The sequence below is a fragment of the Taeniopygia guttata genome, chromosome Z, assembly GCF_048771995.1.
Source record: "Taeniopygia guttata chromosome Z, bTaeGut7.mat, whole genome shotgun sequence".
NCBI classification, from domain to species: Eukaryota; Metazoa; Chordata; class Aves; order Passeriformes; family Estrildidae; genus Taeniopygia; species Taeniopygia guttata.
This window is the reverse complement of record NC_133063.1, coordinates 67,217,050-67,240,597: the sequence shown is the minus strand read 5'-3', so window position 1 is coordinate 67,240,597 and position 23,548 is coordinate 67,217,050. Positions and strand designations below refer to the sequence as shown.

General features: G+C 36.3%; 2 protein-coding genes across 10 annotated transcripts in view; both read left to right on the top strand.

The window, feature by feature from the left end:
* Positions 1–9,368, top strand: part of TNPO1 (transportin 1) — a 75,535-nt gene extending 66,167 nt beyond the window's left edge. The window contains exons 25-26 of the mRNA XM_072922084.1: positions 2,192–2,334; positions 3,789–9,368. Of these exons, the coding sequence (XP_072778185.1) occupies positions 2,192–2,299 (108 nt within the window). The 3' untranslated portion in view covers positions 2,300–2,334; positions 3,789–9,368. The remainder of the gene's footprint in view (positions 1–2,191; positions 2,335–3,788) is intronic.
* A 9,224-nt stretch (positions 9,369–18,592) lies between these two features.
* Positions 18,593–23,548, top strand: part of FCHO2 (FCH and mu domain containing endocytic adaptor 2) — an 81,919-nt gene continuing 76,963 nt past the window's right edge. For 5 of the 9 annotated variants that reach the window (XM_030259086.4, XM_072922080.1, XM_072922079.1 and 2 more), the window contains exon 1: positions 18,593–18,791. In XM_030259086.4, the coding sequence (XP_030114946.4) occupies positions 18,765–18,791 (27 nt within the window). In that variant the 5' untranslated portion in view covers positions 18,593–18,764. Of the gene's footprint in view, positions 18,792–20,240; positions 20,359–23,548 lie in introns of all 9 variants that reach the window. The other 4 variants (XM_030259091.4, XM_012577765.5, XM_072922081.1 and 1 more) reach the window with 3 other exon arrangements.

Genomic DNA, 23,548 nt, shown 5'->3' with positions numbered 1-23,548 from the left:
GAATCCCTCTTGGTTGAGTAAGTTTCAAGAAACTAAAATACGGTTATACCTAAGAATAATTCCCTAGGCAAATTGTCAGTGGAATTTAAACTATAGGACTGTTTGCCTTGTGTAAAGTAAATAAAAAACAAAAAAGTCCCACAAAGAATGACACACTGTATTTTGGAACCAGTGTCTTAAATTTAAAATAATAGTGAGAAAGCAAACAAGAGAGAGAGAGAGCAAGAGAGAGAGAGAGAGAGAGAGAGAAGGGTTTTGCCTCACAAGTTCTAAAATGAAATCCGTATTTTTAGGAGGTTCTATGTCAAAAATAAGGTTCATGATATTCTTAAAGCAAAAATGGAGCATATTCTTAAGTACTTATTAGGATCATGGGTTGGCACTTTTTCTTCAATTACTGACATATGTGAGCATCAAGTCAGAAGCCAGAATTTTTCTATTCCATCTTTAAGAGGAAAGGCAGAAATCTTGCTGTCCTAGATAGTCTCTCAGATAACCAGCCTCCTTCCAAGGAACATTAGATTTAGAAAAGGCTATGAGTATTCTAACATCAACAGAATGAAACATCAATTACAACTTAAAAGGGGGACCTGGATAGAGTCTGTGATGATTACCCTAAGTAGTCTCACTGGATGTTTTTGCACCAGTCCTTCAGCAGATTAAACTCCTCTTTTTCAGATTCTTTCCAAGTTATCCATTTGGGAAACGATGCATTCCAACTAAATAGAGTGGTTCTTGGTCACTTGGTGTAAGAACATTCTTGTTTTTTTAAGCGAGCAATTTTACTGTAGTTTTGTGGGTTTTGCCTTACAGGAAAGGAGACAACACTTTCTTCAGTGATAACACACAGGGTTTTTAGACAACTTCTTTAGGCATATGTGATTGCCTAATCCAAGTAGATGTTTTTCCAACAGTAATTATGACTTTTAGCAACAAGGGAAATAAACTGGATTTGTCCAGGTTTTGTGTTTTTTTTTTTTTTTTTTAATTTATTTGTTCTTTAGTACTCAAACAGGAAGATAAATACTTCCAAGAGCATGGATCGATGAGCTGCCATTGTTAAAATCTGACTCATAACCTTTTGTCTGTCACTGAGCATTCTTAGATTTTCAGGAGTTTCTTAGCAGCTGGTTAATGTGACTCTGGGTTTAGGAAAGAGCCTGCTTGTGGAAGGGAGAAAAGCAGTAAGTTAACTGGTTGCATATAATACCATTACCACTACATCTGTTTAAAAACAACTCTGCTTGACAATCTTGTGTTGAACTTGTTATCATGAACTTGAATTTTGACATTGCCTTTTATCTGAGGATGTGTTCATGACAGACTGACTGTTCCACGATTTGGTTACATCGCGTGTAAAAAGGAAAAAAAAAAACTTTAGATTTTCTTAGTATAATTTTCTGTGAGGAACAGTAATTCTCTCTGCTTTTGTCCTTTGTAATATTTTGCTTTTACTTGCTGTTTTAAGAGATAACACACTAAGATTTTTTTTGATAGTGCAATTTCATTTTCAGTTAGTTTATTACATCAAACGGTCCAGACGGAAACCTGTAGATTATTTGTTTTCCTCTTTCACTGGCTTTTGATGATCCATTGACTGTGGATCCCTGTTATTTCAAAACAAAGAAGGTTTTAAGAGTTTAATTTTTAGTGACGTTGTCTTAGAGGTTCTATGCAGAAAACAGAGTTCTCAAAGATTTTATATTTGTGCTAGAAATTGACAGTTTCATTCTGTCAGAAGTTGGCTGCCATTTAATTTAACTTCCCACAACATACTTCACATCTATTAAAAAATAAATGTGAACAGAGTAGTCTTAAAATATATGACCTTAAAATATATGTCAATTGATGAGATGGACGGATGGACGAAAAATGAGTTGAAAAAATTACAAATAAACATTCTGAAATGGCTTAACTCTAGGCTTTAAGTTACGTATTAAAAATATACATAAATACATATACATACACTAGTTTCTTTGGGTAGCTATATTCTTTATGTCACCTTTAAAGAAACACATTAGAAAGATCTTGCTCTACTTCCTTTGCTTCTTTGTAGCATTTCAGTGTGATATTGGAGAATTCAAATTGCCAGATGTACAACTCAGCAGTTTGTGGCTTACTGCATATGAAGCTAGTAAATAATGTAGCCTCTATTTTTTGCTTATTTTGACTTTCCCTTTCTCATTTGTAGATTCTTCATGGATTTAAAAATCAAGTTGGGGATGAGAATTGGAGGCGTTTCTCTGACCAGTTTCCTCTTCCCTTAAAAGAGCGCCTTGCAGCTTACTATGGAGTTTAACCTCATGCACTGTAGCTGCAGTCCCATAATTAGAGGTAAGCACATGAGTCTTGCTTGCCAAAGAGAACTGGGACTTCCTCCCTGTTAGCATCATATGACATAAAATTTTAATTCATCAATCTAAAATTGCTGAGCTACTGCTTCCTATATGAAGGAAAGAACGGATGATAATATACCTAAATGATAGTGACTGTAGCAAAAGCATTTGTCTGATTTTTTTTATTGTTACAGAGAGAGAAAGAAAGAAAGAAAAACTGAGTCTATGATACACACATTAGTTTATCAAGAAGGTTGGAAGTGTAGGTATAACAAAGTGCTGGTTCAAGTTTAATAAGCAAAGTGGTGAATATGATCCTCGAGTCATCGTACTAAAATCACAGGCCATCTTATATGTTATGAATTAATAGATGGCAGATGTAGTCTAAGTGTGAATACTCTCCTAGGATAAGAAAGCAGGTTTGTTAACATGCTATAAAAGTCTAATGGCCTCCTAACTACATGATAAATTATCTTTCCACAGTAACTGTAAAGCTTGATGGGGGAGGCTGATACATGTTTTTTAATGCCATGTTCCATTTTGTGTATCAGCTCAGAATTATTAGACACTTCTGTGTGGAGAATGATTCAGCTTCGACAAAGAGCAATTAAAGTGCATTCCAGAGTACCTCTGTTCCATACCACCTTGCTTTGTATGCTACCTGTATATGCTTTATAAAGCAAATTTCCCGTATGTGATAACTATGAAGAGACTATTATATTACCCAAAAAAAAGAGTGAATTAAATTTATTCTTTTAGTCTTTATACAATTTTGATACTTCCAGTAGAATTTTTGTACTGAAATTAAGAGAGTGAATCAAGCAGTTCTGTTTAGTGTTGGAATGGACAACTATTTAAAATTCAGCCTAAGATTTTTTCACAGTAAGTGTCATAAAATTTTTGCATTACATGTTTGATCAGAACAATGAAAAAATACAACAGCTACATACTTATCAGTGAGGGCATTTTAGTTCTGACATAAGGTTGTTTTCTCTTCCTGATGAAAAGGAAACCAAAGTGATAAAAATCCTCCATTGTTCTCAGTTTCAACTGCAGAGAAGCTATGGCCAGCTTGTTTAATCCACTTGAATGGGAAGCTGCTAGGTCAATTGCAGATATGTTTAATATTCTTTGTCAATGTCATAGCTACCTCATAATTTTGTGCTAAAAATGGAAAATCCGTTTAGAATATATAGGGTGCTTTTATCTTAAATATAAGTTTAACACAATAGTGGAACTGTCAGTGTAGCTTCAAAGCATATATTGTGGTTTCATGAATAATAATTTATCCAATACAAATGGGCTGGTTTCTTAACAGACTTAAAAGGGCATAAATCCATTTTTAAGTTAGAGGTTGGCATTTAGTGCTTGCAAAAGACTCTTTGTTTATGTACCCATATGCCAGAGGTGCCAGGTAAGATTTAATTATACTGTTATCTTTTGCCTTTACAGGTCCTTCAGTCTGGGAGACTATGAGGGAGCCTCTGCACCCAGGGAAAATGCTACCCTTTACTGGGGGGAAGGGTAAACCAGTAGGGAATACAGTACAATCCCAACCCTACTGGGAGGGGCGGGAGGGAGGTGTTGCCGTCACTGTATTAAGTCGATGTTGGGAAATGTTTTAACATCTGGAGCCTTTGTGGGTGGAAATCTGTCTCCTATTACACCTCTGCACTGGATGTGAAGAAGAAAAAAAAAAAGAATCTAGTCACAAAACAGCACATTCTGGAATATTGTGGGGATTTGTACCAAAATAAGAAACCATATAATTGAACCATAGGGATACGTAAAGAGGAAAAATATTTTGCGCACAATAAAGGAAACCTAAGAATGGGGGTCACAAACAGTAAAAGGCTTTCTTTTTTGTTTTGTTTTTTTTAAGTAAGGGTTTTCTACATTATTTCATCCTGCTTGATGGGATTCCTAGATATTTGCATGTTAATGAAGAACTACACAAATGAAGTTAGTACAGTTAAAATGCAGCTTGTGTCTGTATTAGGAACAGGCACTTGCAGTGTACAGTATAGAAACCCCATCATAAAATAGTCAAGGTTAACTTGGACAAAATGAAGCAACCTGCAAGCTGCCAAATAAGTCACTCCTTTTATTTTTGGGGTAAGGAGAGGGACACTGCAAAGGAAAGATTGACATCTTAATTTTTACATCAAGAAAAACAACCAAGGTAGTGGATATGATTTTATTATTGTACTTTGTTAGTTTTGATTTCTAGAGTAAGGCATTATTCTTAACTTGCAGTTTAAGGTTCAGGCATGCATTCTGGCTCATAGTGATCAGAAATAATTTTAATTAGTGGGAAAGTAGCATGCTTGCATCAAATAGAGTGAAATTGGTATACATTTACCTATGTTGGTATACAGTTACCTATGTTACCAGTTTTGTGTTGCAGTTTACCAATTCAATATAGCCCTGCATTTAAAATTACTTTTTAAGATTCAGTGGAATTTATTTTTATTAAGAATATAGATATAAAGTACTGTAGTTAACAATTAGGCCTTGGAATATCTTTTTAGGATCTGTTAAGAATAAGATTGATATTGTATTGTGTGTAACCTGCACAATGTGGAAAGCTGATATAGCTGTGCAAAATATTTGCCTCTGTGCTGTCAGTGTGATGTGCTTTCTGCATGGTTATATACTAGTGATTTATCAGAATCTCTAAAATGAATTACATGGTAAGACCCGTTAAAGGCTGCATAAATGTTAGTTGGCACGTAAAGACAATTGTAGAAGTTGATGACAAGATTGCTATATTTGTGTTTATTCCCACTCAACGTATTATCTTCTATGCTTTTTTTTTTTTGTTCAAAGCATGATCTTAAGAGATGTTTAAGTTAATGGATGTAATGCAGGGTATCTACACTGTATTGGCGCATGTTGGTGGCCCTTTGTGATGTAGTTAAATGCACAAGGGTGCAAGTTTAAAGCTACAGAGTGAAAGTTGGTTTGGATCCTCTTCATTTCATTTGTTTAGCTTTTCTGTTGTGTTTTTTTTTCTCTACTTACATGTATTCCTGTGAATAAATCCTTGTTAAGTTAACGCTTTACTTTTCCTTCCATGTGTATTTTCTTATGTACTGTGAATGTGAAATCCTAACTGGTACACTTGATCTTGTGTCCATCTGAAAATGGCAAGTCTTTATTAATTTAGATTGCCTAAAGAGTATCCCATGATGATAAAGGAAAATGGAGAGACTTTTAGCTCTGCTGGTCAGAGGTGAAGCCACACCTTTCCATTTTTCAAGTGCTGCATTATTAATCTGCAAAACAAAATTAAGCCATAACAACCTTTTTGTAGATTTAGTTTCTCACCTTTGCATTGCAGAATGGATACTGGATAACAGTTTTTGGTTTAGTTGGTGTTTTATGGTTTGGTTTTTTTGTTTGTTTCTTTTATTTTTTTGTTCTTTGGTTGGTTGGTTTTGGGGATATTTTGTGTGTGTGTGTGTGTATTTTGCAGGGTCTTGGAAGGGGTTGTGGAGGGTTTTTTTGTGGTTTTTTTTTTGTTTGTTGTTTTTTTTTATTTTGGGGGTTTTTGTTGTTTTTTGTTTGCTTTGGTTTTGGTTTTATTTGGTTTGAGTTTTTTTTTGGTTGGGGCTTTTTTAAGAACTTGCTCTTCTTTGCATGGTTCTGTTCTTTGACTGTTGATTTAGCCATTGCACTGAAGTTTCAGCTGTGTGAGTGTGAATTTATAAATGCTGTTTAAAGAGTTTAGACTTTTTTTTTTTCAATGCATGATCACATGCATGTTTTATGTCCTGTCGCCCCGCCCCCCACACCCCTATTTTTTGGCTTTGCAAATTTTAGTGGCTTATGCCGGAAGCATAGTTTGGACATGTACTGTATGAAATATAGTTGATAATGCCACTACATAGTATTCATTCAATTTGTTCAAAATTGCATGTGACAACTTGCTTTCAAGTTACATTACTTTGATAGCAAACCAAAAATACCTTCTCTACTAATAACTCTGATAGAAATTAGTAAAATTCAATAAAAAACGTTTACTTTTGAAAGGGAACATCCTTGCCCAGCATTTGGCAAGGTGGGATATTATCTTAGACCCAAACTTGCTTTGATTTTAAGTGTGTTTGAACATTAAGGAAGAGTTGCAGAGAAATGACATTTAAAAGCTTTTAGAATAGAAAACCTACCTAAATAATACAGTAGCATAACAACTAAAATCTGGGTTTAATTAAAATTTCTTAAATTTCAGAAAGCCCCTTTAACCAAATAAAACCTCTCCACTTCACCTCGGATTAGCTTAGGATGCTACTTTTGTACATATTTGTTTTAATACATGTTTGTATTAAACAGATGTGAACTGATCTGTTATGACAGCAAGGAAAATAATTTAAAAGGGTAGGAATAACTAGTACAGGAATAAACAAAATAGTGTTTTGTATCAGTAAGTTCTCTCATGGTATATTTTAAAGCAAATAAACCATATTCCTAATGCATAATATAGTGCAGAGATTTGCAGAATCCTTTTAGGGTGTAATGTGAGGTAAGAGAAGTTCTGAAACAGCATTAATATTTAAAACTGAATTATTGCATCATGGGATATATAAAAAGCATCTTAATTCTTGTGGTGTAGTCTTGACAGTTCTTGAATGTTGACTGAATGTTCTGGTAGAATTGTGAGTTTGTCTTTGTTACATTCCAGTGTTTCTGCCTCTTGGCATGCTAAAAGCACGGCTTACTTCATTTGCTCCTTACACACTGAAAAAGTGCTGTTAATGTGCTAAACTACAGAAATAGCCGCTGCTATGTAATGGTGTAGATTTTCTACTTGAATAATTTTGTTGTAGAAACCTCAGGAGGTCAGTGTTTACTGTTTTTATATATGCCTTTTCCTATTGAGTTTCCCTTTTTGAAGGATTCTGAGAGTGAAAAAAAGCTGCTGATCAACCTAAGTTGGTAACAGAAAGTGTTTAAAATCCTTATAAATGCATCTTTTTGGCAGTTCAAAATTGCTGTTAAATTAGTCTTAAGTGAAGTTCAGTATTAATTTTTTTTTCATAACACAGTCAGGAAACCACTCATTTCATTCTGGAAAACAGACTAGTTCATTATTTTAACCAGTGGCAAGCAAAAGTAATCAGTTTTGGGGTTTTTTTTCCAAAGCTTGAGTATTTTCTTAATCAGTGAATATGTATATATTTAAATTGTAAGAAACTAATTCTTATGCTTTAGTTCATTGCTTCTTGAAGCTTGTACTCAGAAGATCACTTTTAGAAGAATAGGTTAAAATTTGTAATTGTTATAATTTTTAAAAGTTATGAAGTAGCATAAATTTTGTGATTAATAATATTGATACACACTGTGATTTTTTTTTAGGACTTCATGTTGGCATCAGTCTTAATTACTTACACTGCATATATTGTATAATAGTAAAATGTATATTTTAAAATTTCAAGTGGCTTTCCTCAAGCAAAACTCATTGCTACTTACAAATATTCAAATACTAGCTTTATCTCAGGTGAATACTCTTGTACCCTTTTTGTTCAGAACACATGCTAATAGAAATGTGTTGTAATTTTATCGGTTTATGTATTTCATTTAGGCAGCTCCTCTTGTCTTAAACTTATTTTTAATTAACTTCTACTGTGGGACATTAATGACTTGCTTCACCTATATTATTCATATTGAATGTATTAACAGATAAGGTGCAAAAACGTTCTTCCCTTAAGGAGAATGCATCCATATTCAAACAAATGAAATATTTATTTTAAAATGCTTTAAATGCAACATTAAATTGGAAATCTTTTCTTTCAGATATTTTCAAGGAAAGAAGTTGTAACTAAACACTAACTGCTTCCATACTATCTCTTTCATGAGGATGATAGAGGACTTTTATATAGGGTCTAAAGTGTGACCTTTTTATCTTAAATGAAGGTTAAGCTCTACAATGAAGTAGCAAAACATCTCCACTTAATCTCAGATAGATGCTGATGTAGTTTGCGCACATAGTTGTTGTAATATTACATAATCTTACCCTAAATAAATAAAGCTTGTTCAGTAGCTATGTATTTCTCTCACCTATGCATTCTCCAGGATGATTTGTATCCATCAGTCTTCTATGTATTCTCCAGTAGAAACTGCATTTTGTCTGCCACTGATGCTTGCTCTTTGCACTTAATGGTTGGAGCAAGCCAGTTTTAAATGGGGAACTGAGGCAAGTACTCTACTTGCTTTGTATATTCTGCTAGAATAGTGATACTCACTCGCTTGAATGTACGTAAAGGAGGGAAGTTTGAAATGGCTCTACAGGATGAATCCCTGTGTGGTGTTACAGTATGCTTTAAGTAAGCCAAATCCACATCTCAAAGAATTCAGCACTCACAGTATAGTGTCATTTTTCTATAAACTTGTTCTGTTGTGCTACTTTTTGCTTTAGGTATCTATTTACTTATTTCGAGTGAGCAACAAAATTAACAAGGTTTGAGTGGTTTTTGTGAGGACAGCAATGAGAATAAAAAGATTGGTATAAGGAGGTTTATTTGGCTGTTGTGTGGTATCTTTTTTTGTGGAAAGAGATAGTTCTGTTGTACATATGTCTGACCTGGTGATAGTAGAGACTTCTAAAATTTTAAATTGGATGAAGTACACAAAATAGTTTTAAATGAAAGGTGACCAGATCTTTCTGCTGACAACTTAGGTTGTAAAAGTTTTGCTTGAAAGCTTTAAATCTTATGTTTCTGTTTCTGCCACAATGTTGGAATGTTTCCTTCAAACATATCCTCCTGCAACCTCTCAAACTGTACTAAATTGAGTCATATTTCTTGAAGTCTGCCTATATGCTAACAGAACTTCATTTTAAATCGAATATGGTTTTAATTTTTGATAAGCTGCTGAATTTTAAAAGAGTTTTTGGGGCCACCAAATATTTTGGATCATGCAGAGAATATATATTGTACTGTAGTAATTTTGTATTTACATTTGTATGATGTGACATAATAGATGTGAATGTTAATCACTGCTTGACTATGTTAATAAAGTTGTTGAAAGATAGATGTTGCATTCCAATTTTTGGTGAATGATTAAAATTTATTGTTCTATTTATGTTTTGTCTGATCCAATAGTGCACTTTTAATTCACAAGTGTAGATACTAGAATCTCTGAAATAAGGATTTTCATTTTATCTGAAAGAGAATGGTTTTTGGATCATTTAATGTTAGCTTAGTTTAGATACTTTACTCTGCTTGAGGGTAGATCAATGTATGAAAAAGGAGGTTTAGGTGGATTGAAATTATTACTTGTTGGGTGATAACTGATAACTACTTTACTACTGAGAAATGTTACATTAACTATGTTGCTTGAAACAGTCAATACTTGCTTAGTCTGACCAAATGGAAAAGGGGAGAAAAATGTTGTACTTACTTCCTGGGCTATCAATAATGTGAATAATTAAACAATGAGTAAACCAGAAATAAATTAAAATTATTTAAGACCTTAAACCAAAATTGCAGTGGTCTTAGTCTAATTTTATCTAGCTTTCATGGGATCATGGTAATACAAGCTATTTAAAGAGTTGTCCTTACAGAACTTTAGGAAGTTCTACAGTTTAGAAATCTCTAAAAGATGAAACAACAGTTTCTTTCAATCCACTCATGTGGAGTTGAACATTTTCTGTTCACTTCTGATATTTAACAGTTGGTCAGTAGCATGTAGACCACTTAGACCATGACATATGTCTAGCACAGATTGCTTATCTATTGATCATTTTATTGAACTTAGTCATTACACTATATAAGCAACTGACTAATATAGCAATACAATGCATAGATATAAATACTATAATGAAATTTTTAGTAGAAACTAATTACTTGTACATTTGGCTGAAACTCTGCTTAAATGAAGGACTTCCCTTTCCAAAAACAAGAGAAGGCGATGGAACAACAGTATAGAGATGAAGCTGCTTAGCAGAAATATCAGTTCCTGGTGGCTGAACATATCAGTGGCTGTGTGGGAGGCGATTGGAGAAGTTTAGCTTTACTTTCAAATAGGCATTCCCACTCACCTTATGTTCTGACAGCATACTGCCGTCAGTAGTTTGTTCAAGTCTTCTAGTATCATCTCCTGATTTTAATCATCACCTTATTTTAAACTGTGGTCTCTAATTTTGAGTCTGAGGTTAATTACTACCTGTATTTAAAAACATTAAAATGATGAAGTACATTTTGAGTACAGGAAATGAATGTTATAAAGCTTGTGGAATGGTGCAAAAGATTGAACATAATGGTACATCATGGTATTTCTTTTGGAAAATAAAGACATTTAAAGTTGTATTCGAGTGAAGAGGCATTTCAATAGGCATAGAGTGTGTAGAAGATAATTTATGTGTGTTAAGGGCTCACAGACATTTTTGGTAGCTTTTGTTATCCCAGAGTGATTCACAGTGGAACATACTGCATTATATGGGACTGATCTTTCACAGACATTTACCCTTGTTCTGCATAAAATGAGCAGTATAGACTATTGAAACCTCTCAAAAGACATCCAAATGTTAATCTGAATAATGACAGACTTAGAATTTAGTAGTTTCCTATAATCCATCCAATTTAAGCAAAGCAGATCTAATTACGCTGTACATGTATTAATACATAGATGTATAAGTGAAGACATATAAGGAATTATTTCAGTTTTTCAAGCAGTTTTTTTGTGTCTACCAGACTTCAGTTTGAATTGTGAAAATTAAAATTGGGGTATTTATATATATATTTCTCTTTTTCTATAGATACAGATGTCTTCAGGTATAAATATTACTGTTCAAATATTGATTTATAATTTTGAAATATATGGAAATAAGTATTTCCATACTTCAAAATATATAAAAAATTGAAATAAAACATTGTTATACTGACAGTTTTACCTATTTTTTCCTTTTCTTCGTGCCCCTTGGCAAAGTGAATGGTCACAAATTTCCTGTATTAAATATACAGGTGACCTCAATGTCGTCCTGTGTTTAAAGCATACAGGCTAATTTGGGTGCATAATACTCCAGTGTTACTGTAACCTATGCCAATATTTTTATTTTTTCCATTATTTCTCTCTGCACCCTCTTTAATTGAAATACTAAATATAATTTTATTTCTGTGGTAAATTACACAAAGGGAAGTGAGATTTATTTACCTGTCCTTTTACCCTGGAATTATAAGTATTGTCTTTACAGGGTAAAGCTATCTTTCAGCTTTACTTGATGGTCATTGTCTTGCATATATGTTTTTCATTTTTTAAATGTGCATGCTCAAATAAACATTCTGGAATCGTGTGTAAATATATGCACTTTTTCCTTCTAACTTTGGAAGATCACATTAACCATAGGAAAAATTAATTATTATTAATTTTTATAAATTATTTACATATCTTAGCATAGGGCAGTAAAACAGTTGCATCACTTTCTTTAGTAGTATTCTGCCATAGGAATATGTAACCATTTTTAATTTTGTTTATCTCCATCCTCCTTATCCTTGCATACCAAACCTGTTTTCATCATTAGGCCAAAACCAGATGAAGCCAGCTGGAACCTTAGACCATTGCTCTCAGTTGTGTTGCTAGCATTCACTCAGTTGGGTAACTGTTTCTCATCCCATGAAAAAAGGCAGTATTTAACACAGACAATTGATTGATGTAATAACTCAGGGTTTAGTTATTCTAATTAAGACCCATAGGCATCTTGGCTACTTTTGTACCTTTAAAACAAAAAAAAACATAAAACCCACAGAAGAAAACAAACATAAAAACAACACAACAAAAATTAAACTTCCAACGTCTTCTGTGTGAACAGATAGGAGGCCTTCCAAATTGTTACTACACGTCTTCAGAAGGAGTTAGGCTTTAAGAGTTTTATTGAAGTGACAAGGACACTGAAGGTTACATATTTTTTTCTGTTTGCTAAAGTTGATGGCTGCCATTAGTAGGCATCAGTGTGTCAGTCTGTGGATGTTAAGACTCAAAGGTAAGAATAATTTTCACATAGTATTGCTTTTGCTCAAATGCAAGCGATTCAGTGACCACCCTGTTCATACTAACATTCTGATTTTTAATGTTCAGTCTTAATTAAGGATTTGTATAGCCAAATCATTTCACTTTTTTCACAATATTTCATTGGCTACTTCCTACCTAGGCAGCTGAAACACCTGTCCAGACCAATATCTTTCATTATTTCATTCATTATCTTGCATGAATTCAATCCTAAGGACTTGCTCTTCTCTTAGTATAGTAATACTTAAAAGCTGTCTTTGGTTTATTAAGAACACAATTACATCTATTCTTATATATGCTGTCCTAAAATCATTTTATTGAGATACCACATAATCTTATTAGCTTGGCTTCACACCCACCAATTACCTTTTCTGTTGTATATTATAACAAGAGTGGAGAAGATCTGTGTGATCAGAACACCACCATAGTACAGTAGGTGCTGTACTATGGAGCACTTTGGTGCTAAGTAGTTGTATAGTCAGAGCTTGCTCTTCCAAACACTTAATGTTTTCACTTTTCATTGAATTTTAGTGTATTAAATACATCAGTCTTCTCTTTTTCATTTAGGTTATTTTTACTACTTCACTACAAGTATACTGCTTCTCCAAGTTCATTGATTGACATATTTGCAGGTAAGTAAGCATGAAAAATATTAAGGTGTCGAGTGTATGAGTTCAACTATTCAATACTACATATTGAATGTACTCCTTAGGGTACAGCTGCATAATAATTGATCCTGTTAATTCCCCATCTTACCTAGAATATAGATTAAAAACTTCAGTGTGGTGTAACTCCTGATACTGTTAGAAATCTCCCAGAATTTTTCATGCAGGACTGAAATAGGACAAGAAGCAAAATGGAATCTTCAACCACTCAGCTATTCTGGTTTGTTGTTGCTTATGTTTACTTACACTTTCTGAGCCTTCCATTTGATTGATGGTTGATTTAATGAGACATGTTTTTGGCACAAGAGTTATAAAGGTGGACCATTAACACCAAGTGACTCATTGTGAAACAATGCTGTTGGCTTCATAACTTAAGTAATTGAGTTGATGAACGGGATACAGTCAAGCTTGGCATCCAGATCAATAGAAGCATGCAGTTAACTATACAGTGAGTCAGATGATGCAGCCTAATGGAATCCATAATTCCAGGGATGTAGGAAACAGTGTCATTAAAAGTTGCTGCAAATCTTCAACAGAACATGTATATTATTCCTTACTTTGAAATAACTTTGATGAAATGTTGCACCAGGTTTAAATAAATTTAGTTGATGTCTTACTGTAATAACATGGCTATGACTCTGTTGACAAATATTTTTGTTCATCTTATACTTAGGAATAACATTAGAAGCACCCATCCTACCAAAAGTGTGATATAGGCCATAATCCCAGCAGTGTTCTCCTCAGACCACATTTTCAGTTTATGCATGTATTTCAGAAAAGGGCTTAACCTCTATTAAGATTATCTGGGAGTATTCCCTTTGAATAAATTATTTTAAGTTAGCTGTATTTGCTGCTAACATTATAATCTATTTTTACAGATTTTTTTTCCTAAGCTTTACCAATGATAACATTTTGCCTATTTTGTTACACTTTCTGTACAAAAAGGCTGCAGTAAATGTCTAGTAATGAAGGCAATGTGTAGGTCATAAGCAAGTGAATTATTAAACTTCTTGGTATGTCTGCAGGGATGCAGGTGCCATTGCTTGGTTAGAGCATAATCCTGGTGGCTTTTAAATCCTACAAGGTAGCCTGACAATACTGATCTAACTGAAACAACTCTAGAAAAGGACTTTGCTAACAAGTCACTCTGTCTTCACTTCGTCTTTTGTTCTCCACCGCAGTGGTGAACAACTCTAGCTTTTTATATCCCTTCTGCTGCTTGCAGTCTCCCAAATACAACTATAGATTTTTAAGTAGATCTTCTAGCAAAGACAATAGAGAAAGAAAATGCATTTTTCAGGGCATATTCTCAATGGAGTATATCAAATACATATATGGTATATAAAATACCTCCATCTGCTTCTTCAGATCCTCTTTAAAGAGAAAGTATACTGTTAGAATATACATTTTATCTGAATCTGTTTCTTAACTCTCTTAATTTATAAGGAACCTTAAATGTCAGCTAGCTCATTGGCAACTCATTATAACAATAAGTTTCATAATAATCGGTGTTATTTTTGGTAATTGTTTAGATTATTCTTTTTTTAAATATTAAAATTAGTACATGCAATTCATATATTAAGAATTTTACTGGTAATTGAATACAGTTATTTTACCTAGAGTTTCTAATTATTTTCAGATGGCTTAGACATAAAAAAAAAATTAGTTGCTATAAGTAAAACCAAAATACAATCTTTATTTCTGTTGAAAATAAGTTAATATTAACTTTTATAAAACTAGAAGCTGAAAATACGGGAGAATGAGTATGTGGAGATACAGACAGCGATAACCCTGCACAGTCAGGGATACTCTTTCTGTAAGAGGAGCTGAGCTAAATGCCTCCTTTAACATGTATTCAATCCATAGTAATGTCAAGTACTATACTTTTTTTAAAAACCTAGTATTTTCTGCCATGGGTAACCCAGAATGTTACTGTATTCCAGATCTATCTGTGGCCAAAATTTGTTAGTGTCTCTTTAAGACCTTGCAGCTGGAAAATGGAACTGGGAAGGGTGCTATTGTGAGCATTTTTGAAGTCTTTTTTTGCAGGCAGCTTGGCCTCTTTGCCTAATTTTTGCCTTGCTGGGCTCTTCATTTTTGCTGAGGCAGGGCTCTCAGTGTGGCTGCTTTTTTTGGCTCTTGGCTTCCTGCTTTAGAGCCAAGGCAGCGTGGACAGAGGCTTTTTGGGTTTGAGTTCTCTTTTGGGTTTGGTTTTTTCTCATCTCAGAGAAGCTGCAGTTAGTGGTCTTGGTCTACCTCAAGGCAAATTCCCGCAGCAGCGCCTGGCTGAGGAAGACCATGAGCCACCCCAGCCCAGCTGTCCTGCCTTGCCTGCCCTACCATCTCCTGCAAGAGAAAAGCAAAGTCCCTCCACAAGTTCTAGCCCCATGATCTGGAGAATACCAGTTGAAGCGCCAGCCATCAGGGAGATAAGCGGAGCAGTGAGCAGAGGGAGGACTGACACTTTTTCGCTTTGTCCATGAGACATGCTCCACTGGGGAGAGCCATCTTGGCGGGGTGGTACCCTGTGAGATGTAGCAATAAGTATCTAGCAATTGTTTACTGTTATTCTTTGCCTATTGCTGTTTCGATTGTTAGTAAAATCTTATTTTTTCATTTACTTGTAGTCGCATTCTTTCCTTATTGGTGGAGAAAAGTTGGTTAAGCCTGTAAGGGAAAGCAACTCATTCCAGAGTGTTTCTTCTTAAATTCTTTAAAACCAAGACATAAAATATGACTAGTGAACTAGTATAACTGACTTTTTAGTTCTTCATACCCTTCCAGTGAGGTTTTTTGTGATGGTTCTTTGACCTTACACTTATGTAGATGATGAGAGGAGCTGCTTTTTTAAACTTAAAAAATCAGCAATCCAGAAAGCTATTTTGATCTTCTGTGAACACTGCTGAAAACATGCAAGGAATTCTTGTTTTTATACAGGGTTCACTGTGTATTTATGGCTTTCAAAATAATGTCCCTTTCTCTCTGCCTCCTCCTACAGGAGGAGAACAAAAGAACTACTGTACTGGGACAAAGAGTCTACCTAACCTAGTATCCAGCCCTTGGCAGCCAATACCTAGGGAAGAAGATAAGATTAAAGAATTTTAAATTACAGTATTGCAAAGTATTCTGAAACACGTCACTAACATGCAGATCAGGGACTTCCAGAATAAGGGACATTGTCTCCACATTTAATAATCCATTATGGATTTCTCTATGTAGAAAAATATTGAAATGTAATCTCGATCCTGATCATGATACAGATCAAAGTGTTTTTCTGTATAACTGTACCTATGTTGAAACATGGTTTAATATTAAGATTGTGCATTTCACTCAAATTTGTGTGGAAAGCTATTGAAAACTTGAGGATGGGGTTGATATTCCTGTCATGGTAGATTGCTGAAGAGCTGCAACAGTTGCTTCATATCCAGTATAGCAGCACATTAGGCAGAACTATATAGCTTTGAAAATATGGAAGATAGGAACTTTTCTGTGAAATGTAGAAGTGAACCTGATACTCCTTCCATTATAGCATTGTATCTGCCCCTGTGAAAGGTGTATTTCTATCTGCTATGGAATAGAAAGTTTCAGCTCTGCTCATGCAGCATTTATCTGTTTGTCCTGGTGTACATCCTTACAGATTGTAATGCACACTGCAGAATGTACTATAATCATGTAATTTTTTCATAACAACATAAGGCAGACTACTTACTTAATAATATTAAGTAAAAAGAGGACTAAATAAGAGTTCTTCAAATGTAGTCCTATAGTGTTATGAAGCAGAGCAATGCAGAGTCCCCAGGCAGGTGCAAAAGAGAACTCCTTTATTGCAAAAACCAGGTCTTTTTAAGCAGTTAGCTTTTTAATCACTCACATACTTCTAAAATACGACAAACATCATCCAACAAACCACTATACACAATGATGTGAACACACAATGGTTATATAACTTGTTTTTCTATTTCTAATTCAGCTGAGTCACTCCCAGCAGCCTTTTCTACTTAGACAAAGCAGCAGGAGTGAGCCATGACTTTACAAGGCCATCCTTTTGTAAAGTTTTACCTGTCTGCAACACTACAGCGTGTTACTAGAGTTAAAATGACAATACACATGCTTCACTTATCAAAAGAGAGAGATCCAGATCTAAAGGTCTTGAGACTTCTAAAGAAATTTGTACTGTGAAAGAGATACAGGAGTATTCTCTGTATTGACAAGTTATCAACTTGGCATACACTGGAACTTTGGGAAAACATTGCCAGAAAGATTTGCCAATAACTAATACAATTTCCGAATGATACTGCTCATGTTCCATCTCTAGTAAAGGTAAATTAATTTCTGTAGCTTTGTAAACTTCTGAACTACATTTTTCCTAACCATTTTCTTTCATTGAAGTCTTTACTCAGTGTAAATTTGATACAAGTTGGTGAATTCATCAGGTTCTGAGGGATGATTTGAATGTTCTGTTCTGTGCCTTACCTAATAACATACAGAACAAAGTACAAAAATGGTTAATGACAATGTAAAAGAAGGTGAGGTTTTTCACACCAGAACTAATTGGGTTTCCATAAGGATGGGGAGCTCCTTGAATACCCATCTGACAATATCACCATCTTAGTTTTTCTGGTTTGGATAAAACTTTGTGCTGACAAAACCACAGGTCAAGTTGGGATAAAGCACTTACCACATGCTTGCACTGGGCAATGAGCTGCAGCCACATTGCTGCTTAGACCTAGCCCTCTGTTTTTAGTCAATAGTGAAAACCTAACTGCTGTCTTGGGCAAGGATTCACCCTATTAAGGTAGAAAAGGAGCTCTCCAGAGTCCCACAAAGAGTCCAGTGGTGCTGACTCTACAACAAAGACTATCTGTCTATCTATACACACACACAGAAAAGGAGGACTCCAGGTACAGATTGGCCACAGGTGGCACTTGAGTGGCCCTGTGTTCTGGACCAGTAATTGGCATCATCCCACTGGCTAATACCCCTTATTGAGTCAAATAAGGGTCTACAGACTGAGCCGTCACTGAAGAACATGAAGACCTGAATTAATCAGTTTCTCCAGACACTTTGGCTTTAGATGAGATGCATCTTTATTAGGAGCATGGCACTGGAACTTTAAAATCCTGTGGGACACTGCTCTTAGGAGGGCAGATTATGCTTTGTCAGCAAAATTCCCTGCGGGACTAGTCATCATCAAGGACCTTGCTTTCAAGGGCCTTACCCTACTTGGCTGGAATAAGACTTGGTTGTGAAGCCACGTCACAGAATCACAGAATATTCTGAGTTGGAAGGGACACAAGGATCATCGAGTCCAACTCGTAGCCCCGTAGAGGACGTCCTCAAGAATCGCTTCGTATCCCCGTGACACGCCACGTCCAAACGCTTCCTGAACTCCGTCAGGCTCGGTGCTGTGCCGGCTTCCCTGGGGAGCCCGTAGCAGTGCCAGGCCGCCGGCTGCAGACCCTTCCCACAGCGGGGCTCCCGCCCCGTGAGGGCGGCGCCGAGCGCGGCCGCTCCCGCCGGCTCCCCCCGAGCCTTCCGGGCGCCGCCCGCCGCCCCCGCCAGAGGGCGCCCGGCGCTGCCGGGCCTGCGCAACAGCGGCCTGGGCCGAGCGCAGGCGCGGAGCCGGGCCGGGGCGGGAGCGGCGGCTGTTCGTCACGGGAAGGGCAGAACGCAGCGGCGGCGCCCGTTTCCTCCGTCGCGTCTCGGCGGCTGCGGCGGCCGCGGCCGGGCTCGCCGGTGGCCGGGCGGCGGAGGAAGGATGGCGTACTTCGTGGAGAGCTTCTGGGTAGGGCAGCGCCGCGGGCCGGTGACGCCGCGCCGCTGGCGGAGCGGGCAGGGCGCGGCGCGGGGCAGCCGCGGTCCCCGCCGCGGGAGCAGCCGCGGCTCGTACGCCACCGCCGGGGCTGGGCCGGGGCCTTGCGGCGGGGGGTTCGTGCCCGCTGCGCCCGCCGCGGCGGGGCTGGGCCGCGGTGAGCGGGGTCCCTGCAGCCCGCAGCAGGGCAGGGGGACCGCCGGCCCTGCCCGCGCCGCCGCGCTCGGGCTCCGCCGCGGAGAGACGGCGGGAACAGGGATGGGGCAGTGTGGATGGGATGGGATCGGGTGGGGGGTTGCCGTGAGGCGCTGGGCCGAGGGATGCGCGGTGCCTGGCGGTGTTGGGCTGCGGGGAGCCTTGGTGCTGTACGGGAGAGCAGCACGGGCTGTCGCAGCTTCCCACTGGTTTCACGCAAGGCAGAGCCGCGGCTCGGCGCTCCGCGCTTTTGTGCCGGTGGCTCGTCTCCGTGTGCCCGTGGGGTACTGCCCAGCGGCAGCCGGCTCACGGGAACAACAGCTTTCCAGCTGCCTTTGCACAGGCGATCATATACGTGTGTCACCTCTGCGCAGATATCTGGTGTTTGAAGTAGGTAGATATATATGGATAAAAGTTAAGTGGATTGAGTTTCGTGCGAAATGCAACTAGTTTTCTTTGTGATCTCTGCTACTTCGAAACATTAAAATAAGTGTTTTCCTAGTCACTGGACTATTTACAAAGTTGCTACTTATTTAATTTTTTGTGTGCCTTGCTACCAAGAAGTAGCAGAAACATAAAATTTGCTACTGCTTGAGACTGAAGTAAAAAGGAGAGAAGATATCTTTTAGACGCATACTTTTTCAGTTATAAGCAGCAGTTATGCTTAAAGTTCAGGAAAAATTAATTTCACAATTTCACTGTTCTTGAATATAAGGCATAGCTCAAGTTTATGTTTTGTTTGCAGTCTTGTGCTTAGTTTGACTCCTTTGCTTTCAACATACTATTAAAATTTAATGACCCAAGATACTAGATTTACTCTCTTGGCATACAAATCTGCTTAATTTGAAGCCTCAGTGTGAGAGATCAGTATTAAACTAACATGTGGAAGAATTTTATCTTTCATAAAAATAAGATTAAAATTAATATTAAAAGATGCGTTTTGATTTGAAAAGCTTCTATCTTCTAAGATTGAAGCAAAACAGAAGTTGTTTATTCAGCTATCATAACTGAAATTGAGCTTTTCTATAAGCTTTGTTATGTACTGTGGTAAGTTCATTTAATTGTCTCATCACTTGTGTTTTGTTTTGTTAGGAAGTCGATTAAATTGGTGAAGGCAGTGAGAGTGAGCCATTCCCATATGTTCAATTTCCATGCCTGTGTCTTCACAAAAGCATGAGGTAGAAGATACCTACCTCAAATTCCCATTTCTCTCTTTCTGCTTTACAGAGTCTCTACCTATGGCTTTGTTAGCAAAACCCCTAGTGTGGGTTACCAATGAGTGCCAAGACATGGATGACTCCTTCTGTTAGTACAGGTTTTTCTCGTATGTCAGAAATGACACAAGGTAGGACAAGAAGTTTGTTAGTATTTGTCTTGTGGTAATGACAAAGACATTAGATAGGGTCTTAACTTGGCAAAATTTGACCAAGAAATTTTTGTGATACCATAGACCATTATTTTGTATAGAAGTAAAATTAAAAGGAATAGAGAATGCTTCTTCTTTCCTGCTGTGGGTGAATGTTTTCAAGATTAACTGTAATGATGGATTTGTAAAATCTGACAGTATTGAGTTTCTGTATATCCTCAGAACTAGGCATAAGTTATAGGTTTTTTTAATGTGCATTTTTAATCATTAGTCATCTTCATTTGCACTAACATTTCAGTGTAGGTTATTCAGAATTGCTACTGCTTTGGAAGACTTAAAAAGCAATCCATGTAGGCTCTGACTTATTGTGAGAAAGTTAAGATGGGAATTAGAAGATATGAATTAGAATATACATGAAAATGCAGTGAATAAAAATAATGAAGAGAAATTTGTAGAGAGAAAGGAAGTAATGGTTGTATGTAGAACTTCAGGAGGATTGTTTTGTAATTTCTTCCTTGCCCTTCTAGGTAACCCCAGACAAAATATTTTTGGAAATATGGAATACAATAATTATGTTTTTTAAAGCACTGATTTAAAAATGTATCCAAAACATAATTAATATTCAATTATTTGACACAGAGGCTGTCATTAACTTGCAACTGAAATTGTGCATTGGAAATGGAAGTCTGGATCTGAAGCTGTATGATGATCTTCCTTGATTTAATAATTTGCTGTAATTCATAGGAAAGGCATCAGAAACTTAAGAGATCAGAAACTTTAATGATTTCTCCAGAAAAGGGGAGTGACATGTGTATAAAAGTATCAATTTCTTACACACTATTTAAGCTGATGTCTTACTAAATGTGCTCGTGTAAACAAAACAAATCTTACCTTCTTTGTTGTAAGTCTTGAAAATTATCCTGAGGCTTTTCCCTTGCACTGCTTTTGAAAGTGTTTAAATAATTGTACACTTTGGTTTTTTTGTTCTTAGAGGATGTAAGAAAATTGGATGAGCCTGCTATGTCTTCAGTGTTCTGTAAGAAATCAATGAGAGATAAACAAGACTGTTTTCAAGATGTGTAAAGCTGAAGTAGAGAGACCTCTACTGTCACTTAAAAATGTACTAACACTTGAAAAATGAAAGAGTCTGCTAAGGCAGCACGACATTTTAGAGCAATTTTCCAAGCCAGGAGGATATTTTTGGATTTCAAAAGTTATGAACTAGCAGTACAGGCTATAAGTGGCTTTGATTCTTGTGACTGAATTTTATGCATTCAAGTCACATGTCCAAATATTTCCAACTCCTAATTAGGATTGTCATAAAACACTGTATGCTTGCTGCTGTGTATGTGCTACATCCAAACAACATCATAATTTAAAGGTAATGCTATCATAACTCTTTCTGTTGAGCATAGCTACATTTTGTCACTTTGAGTACACTGTTACTGGTATGGGAGTATAGAAAGTGTTGTTTATCACTGACTTACTGTATTCTTAATGGAAAATATTACTTAGACTTTGATGTTGTATTTAAACTGACCAGTGCAGGTGATTCTTATGACATAGTTTAAAGGAATAACTACTGACAAGTCAAGAAAAATAAGCACTTTCCAAACCAGTCAGTGGTTGGTTATGAATTGTTTAAAATTAACCAAATGAATTAAACTATTGGAAGTTCTATGAATAGCTGAAACTGGTTTCTGTGTAACTCTATGCTCGGTAACTTTGGAAGTTCTGGCATATAAAAACATATGTATAAATAGGCTTTGGCAATTAAAAAAAAACTGTTTTAATTGATTGCTTTACTTGTAGCTTTTGAGAATGGCTGTGTTGAAGATTCCTTTTTTTTTCTTCCAAATACTTTTTGTGGAGCATAAAGTTTGGCAGTATCCTAGTTTAATAATTATAGCTTTGTGAAGAAACTTGCTCTATCAAGGGCGAGGTGTTTCATCATACAAACTTGTAAGTATGAGTGGCACAAAGACTTGTCCTGCTGGCATCTGGTTACATTCATATGTCTGTGCAGCGCTACTCCTCTGCTGGGCATACATCTGGATGCTTTGTTTCAGGAGAGCTATTGTGCAATATTTACTTAGTATCCTCTCTGTGTGTGTGCATGTAGCATAAGTTGGCAGCCTTCCATTTGTTAGTTAAAAAATATTTTCAGTTACCTACCTAAAGTGGGAAATCTCTGTCCTTCCTCATAGGCATAGAGCTTCTCTGGAGCTGATCTTTATTTGATATGTTGAAACAGGAAGGTGAAAATTGAAGTTGACAAGTTGTTTTTGTGTCCAATCTTCTCAAAACTTTCAGAACTGAAGAAGATGAATTACCTGTGTAAGCATCAGGTGCCTGCTTTTCTTTCACATTTCAGTGCTCTCAATTTTCTACAGCTCTTTCAGACACTCAGAAATTGAAACTTTTGGATAGGTAATTTTCGAAAATATAAGACCATAATATTAATCACAGGAGTATTTTTTTTATTATTCAGGGCCCATTAAATTAAATTATTTTCTAGGTAGAAAGCATGGAAGACATGTTATTTGTTTGAAACTGCAACAAGGATTAACAGTTTAAAGAATATGGCAACAATGTTTGTGAGAGCATCTGAAATGAGTTTACATAGACCTGAATTTAGTATCTGACCAGTCAGAGTCACCATAATGTAACCATTTGCTTGTACTGGGTAAATAGAAAATGGTGTAACAGAGTATAATGTTAATGTTGAACAGTTTTAATCCAAAAGAGACAGGATTTGCACTCAAACAATTTGATTGAAAATATAGAAAATAAATGCTGCTACAGATTGCCTAGGAATTTCTGGCTATTTTACTAAATGCACATTTTAAATTCAGAATTATTTTTATTGCAACAAACAAACTTATTCTTAAAAATGTGAAGTATTTTAAGTAGTTCAGTCCCACAGAGTTCCTGTAATGTGTTTCCTGTTATGCACAAGTCATGGAAATGCTGATTTCTGACTACACATTTGCTGACAGGGCTACTTTCATTTCCATGAGGAAATCTTTGTGAAATAAAGTGAAATGGGAGGACTTGTTGCTCTTGCTTTCCATGACTTAATTTGTTTTGTGTAAAAAGTTGGTCAGTAATGCTCTGTTGTAGGCTTATTTAAGTGTTTACTTGTATTTGAAGTCTTGCTTTCTCTAAT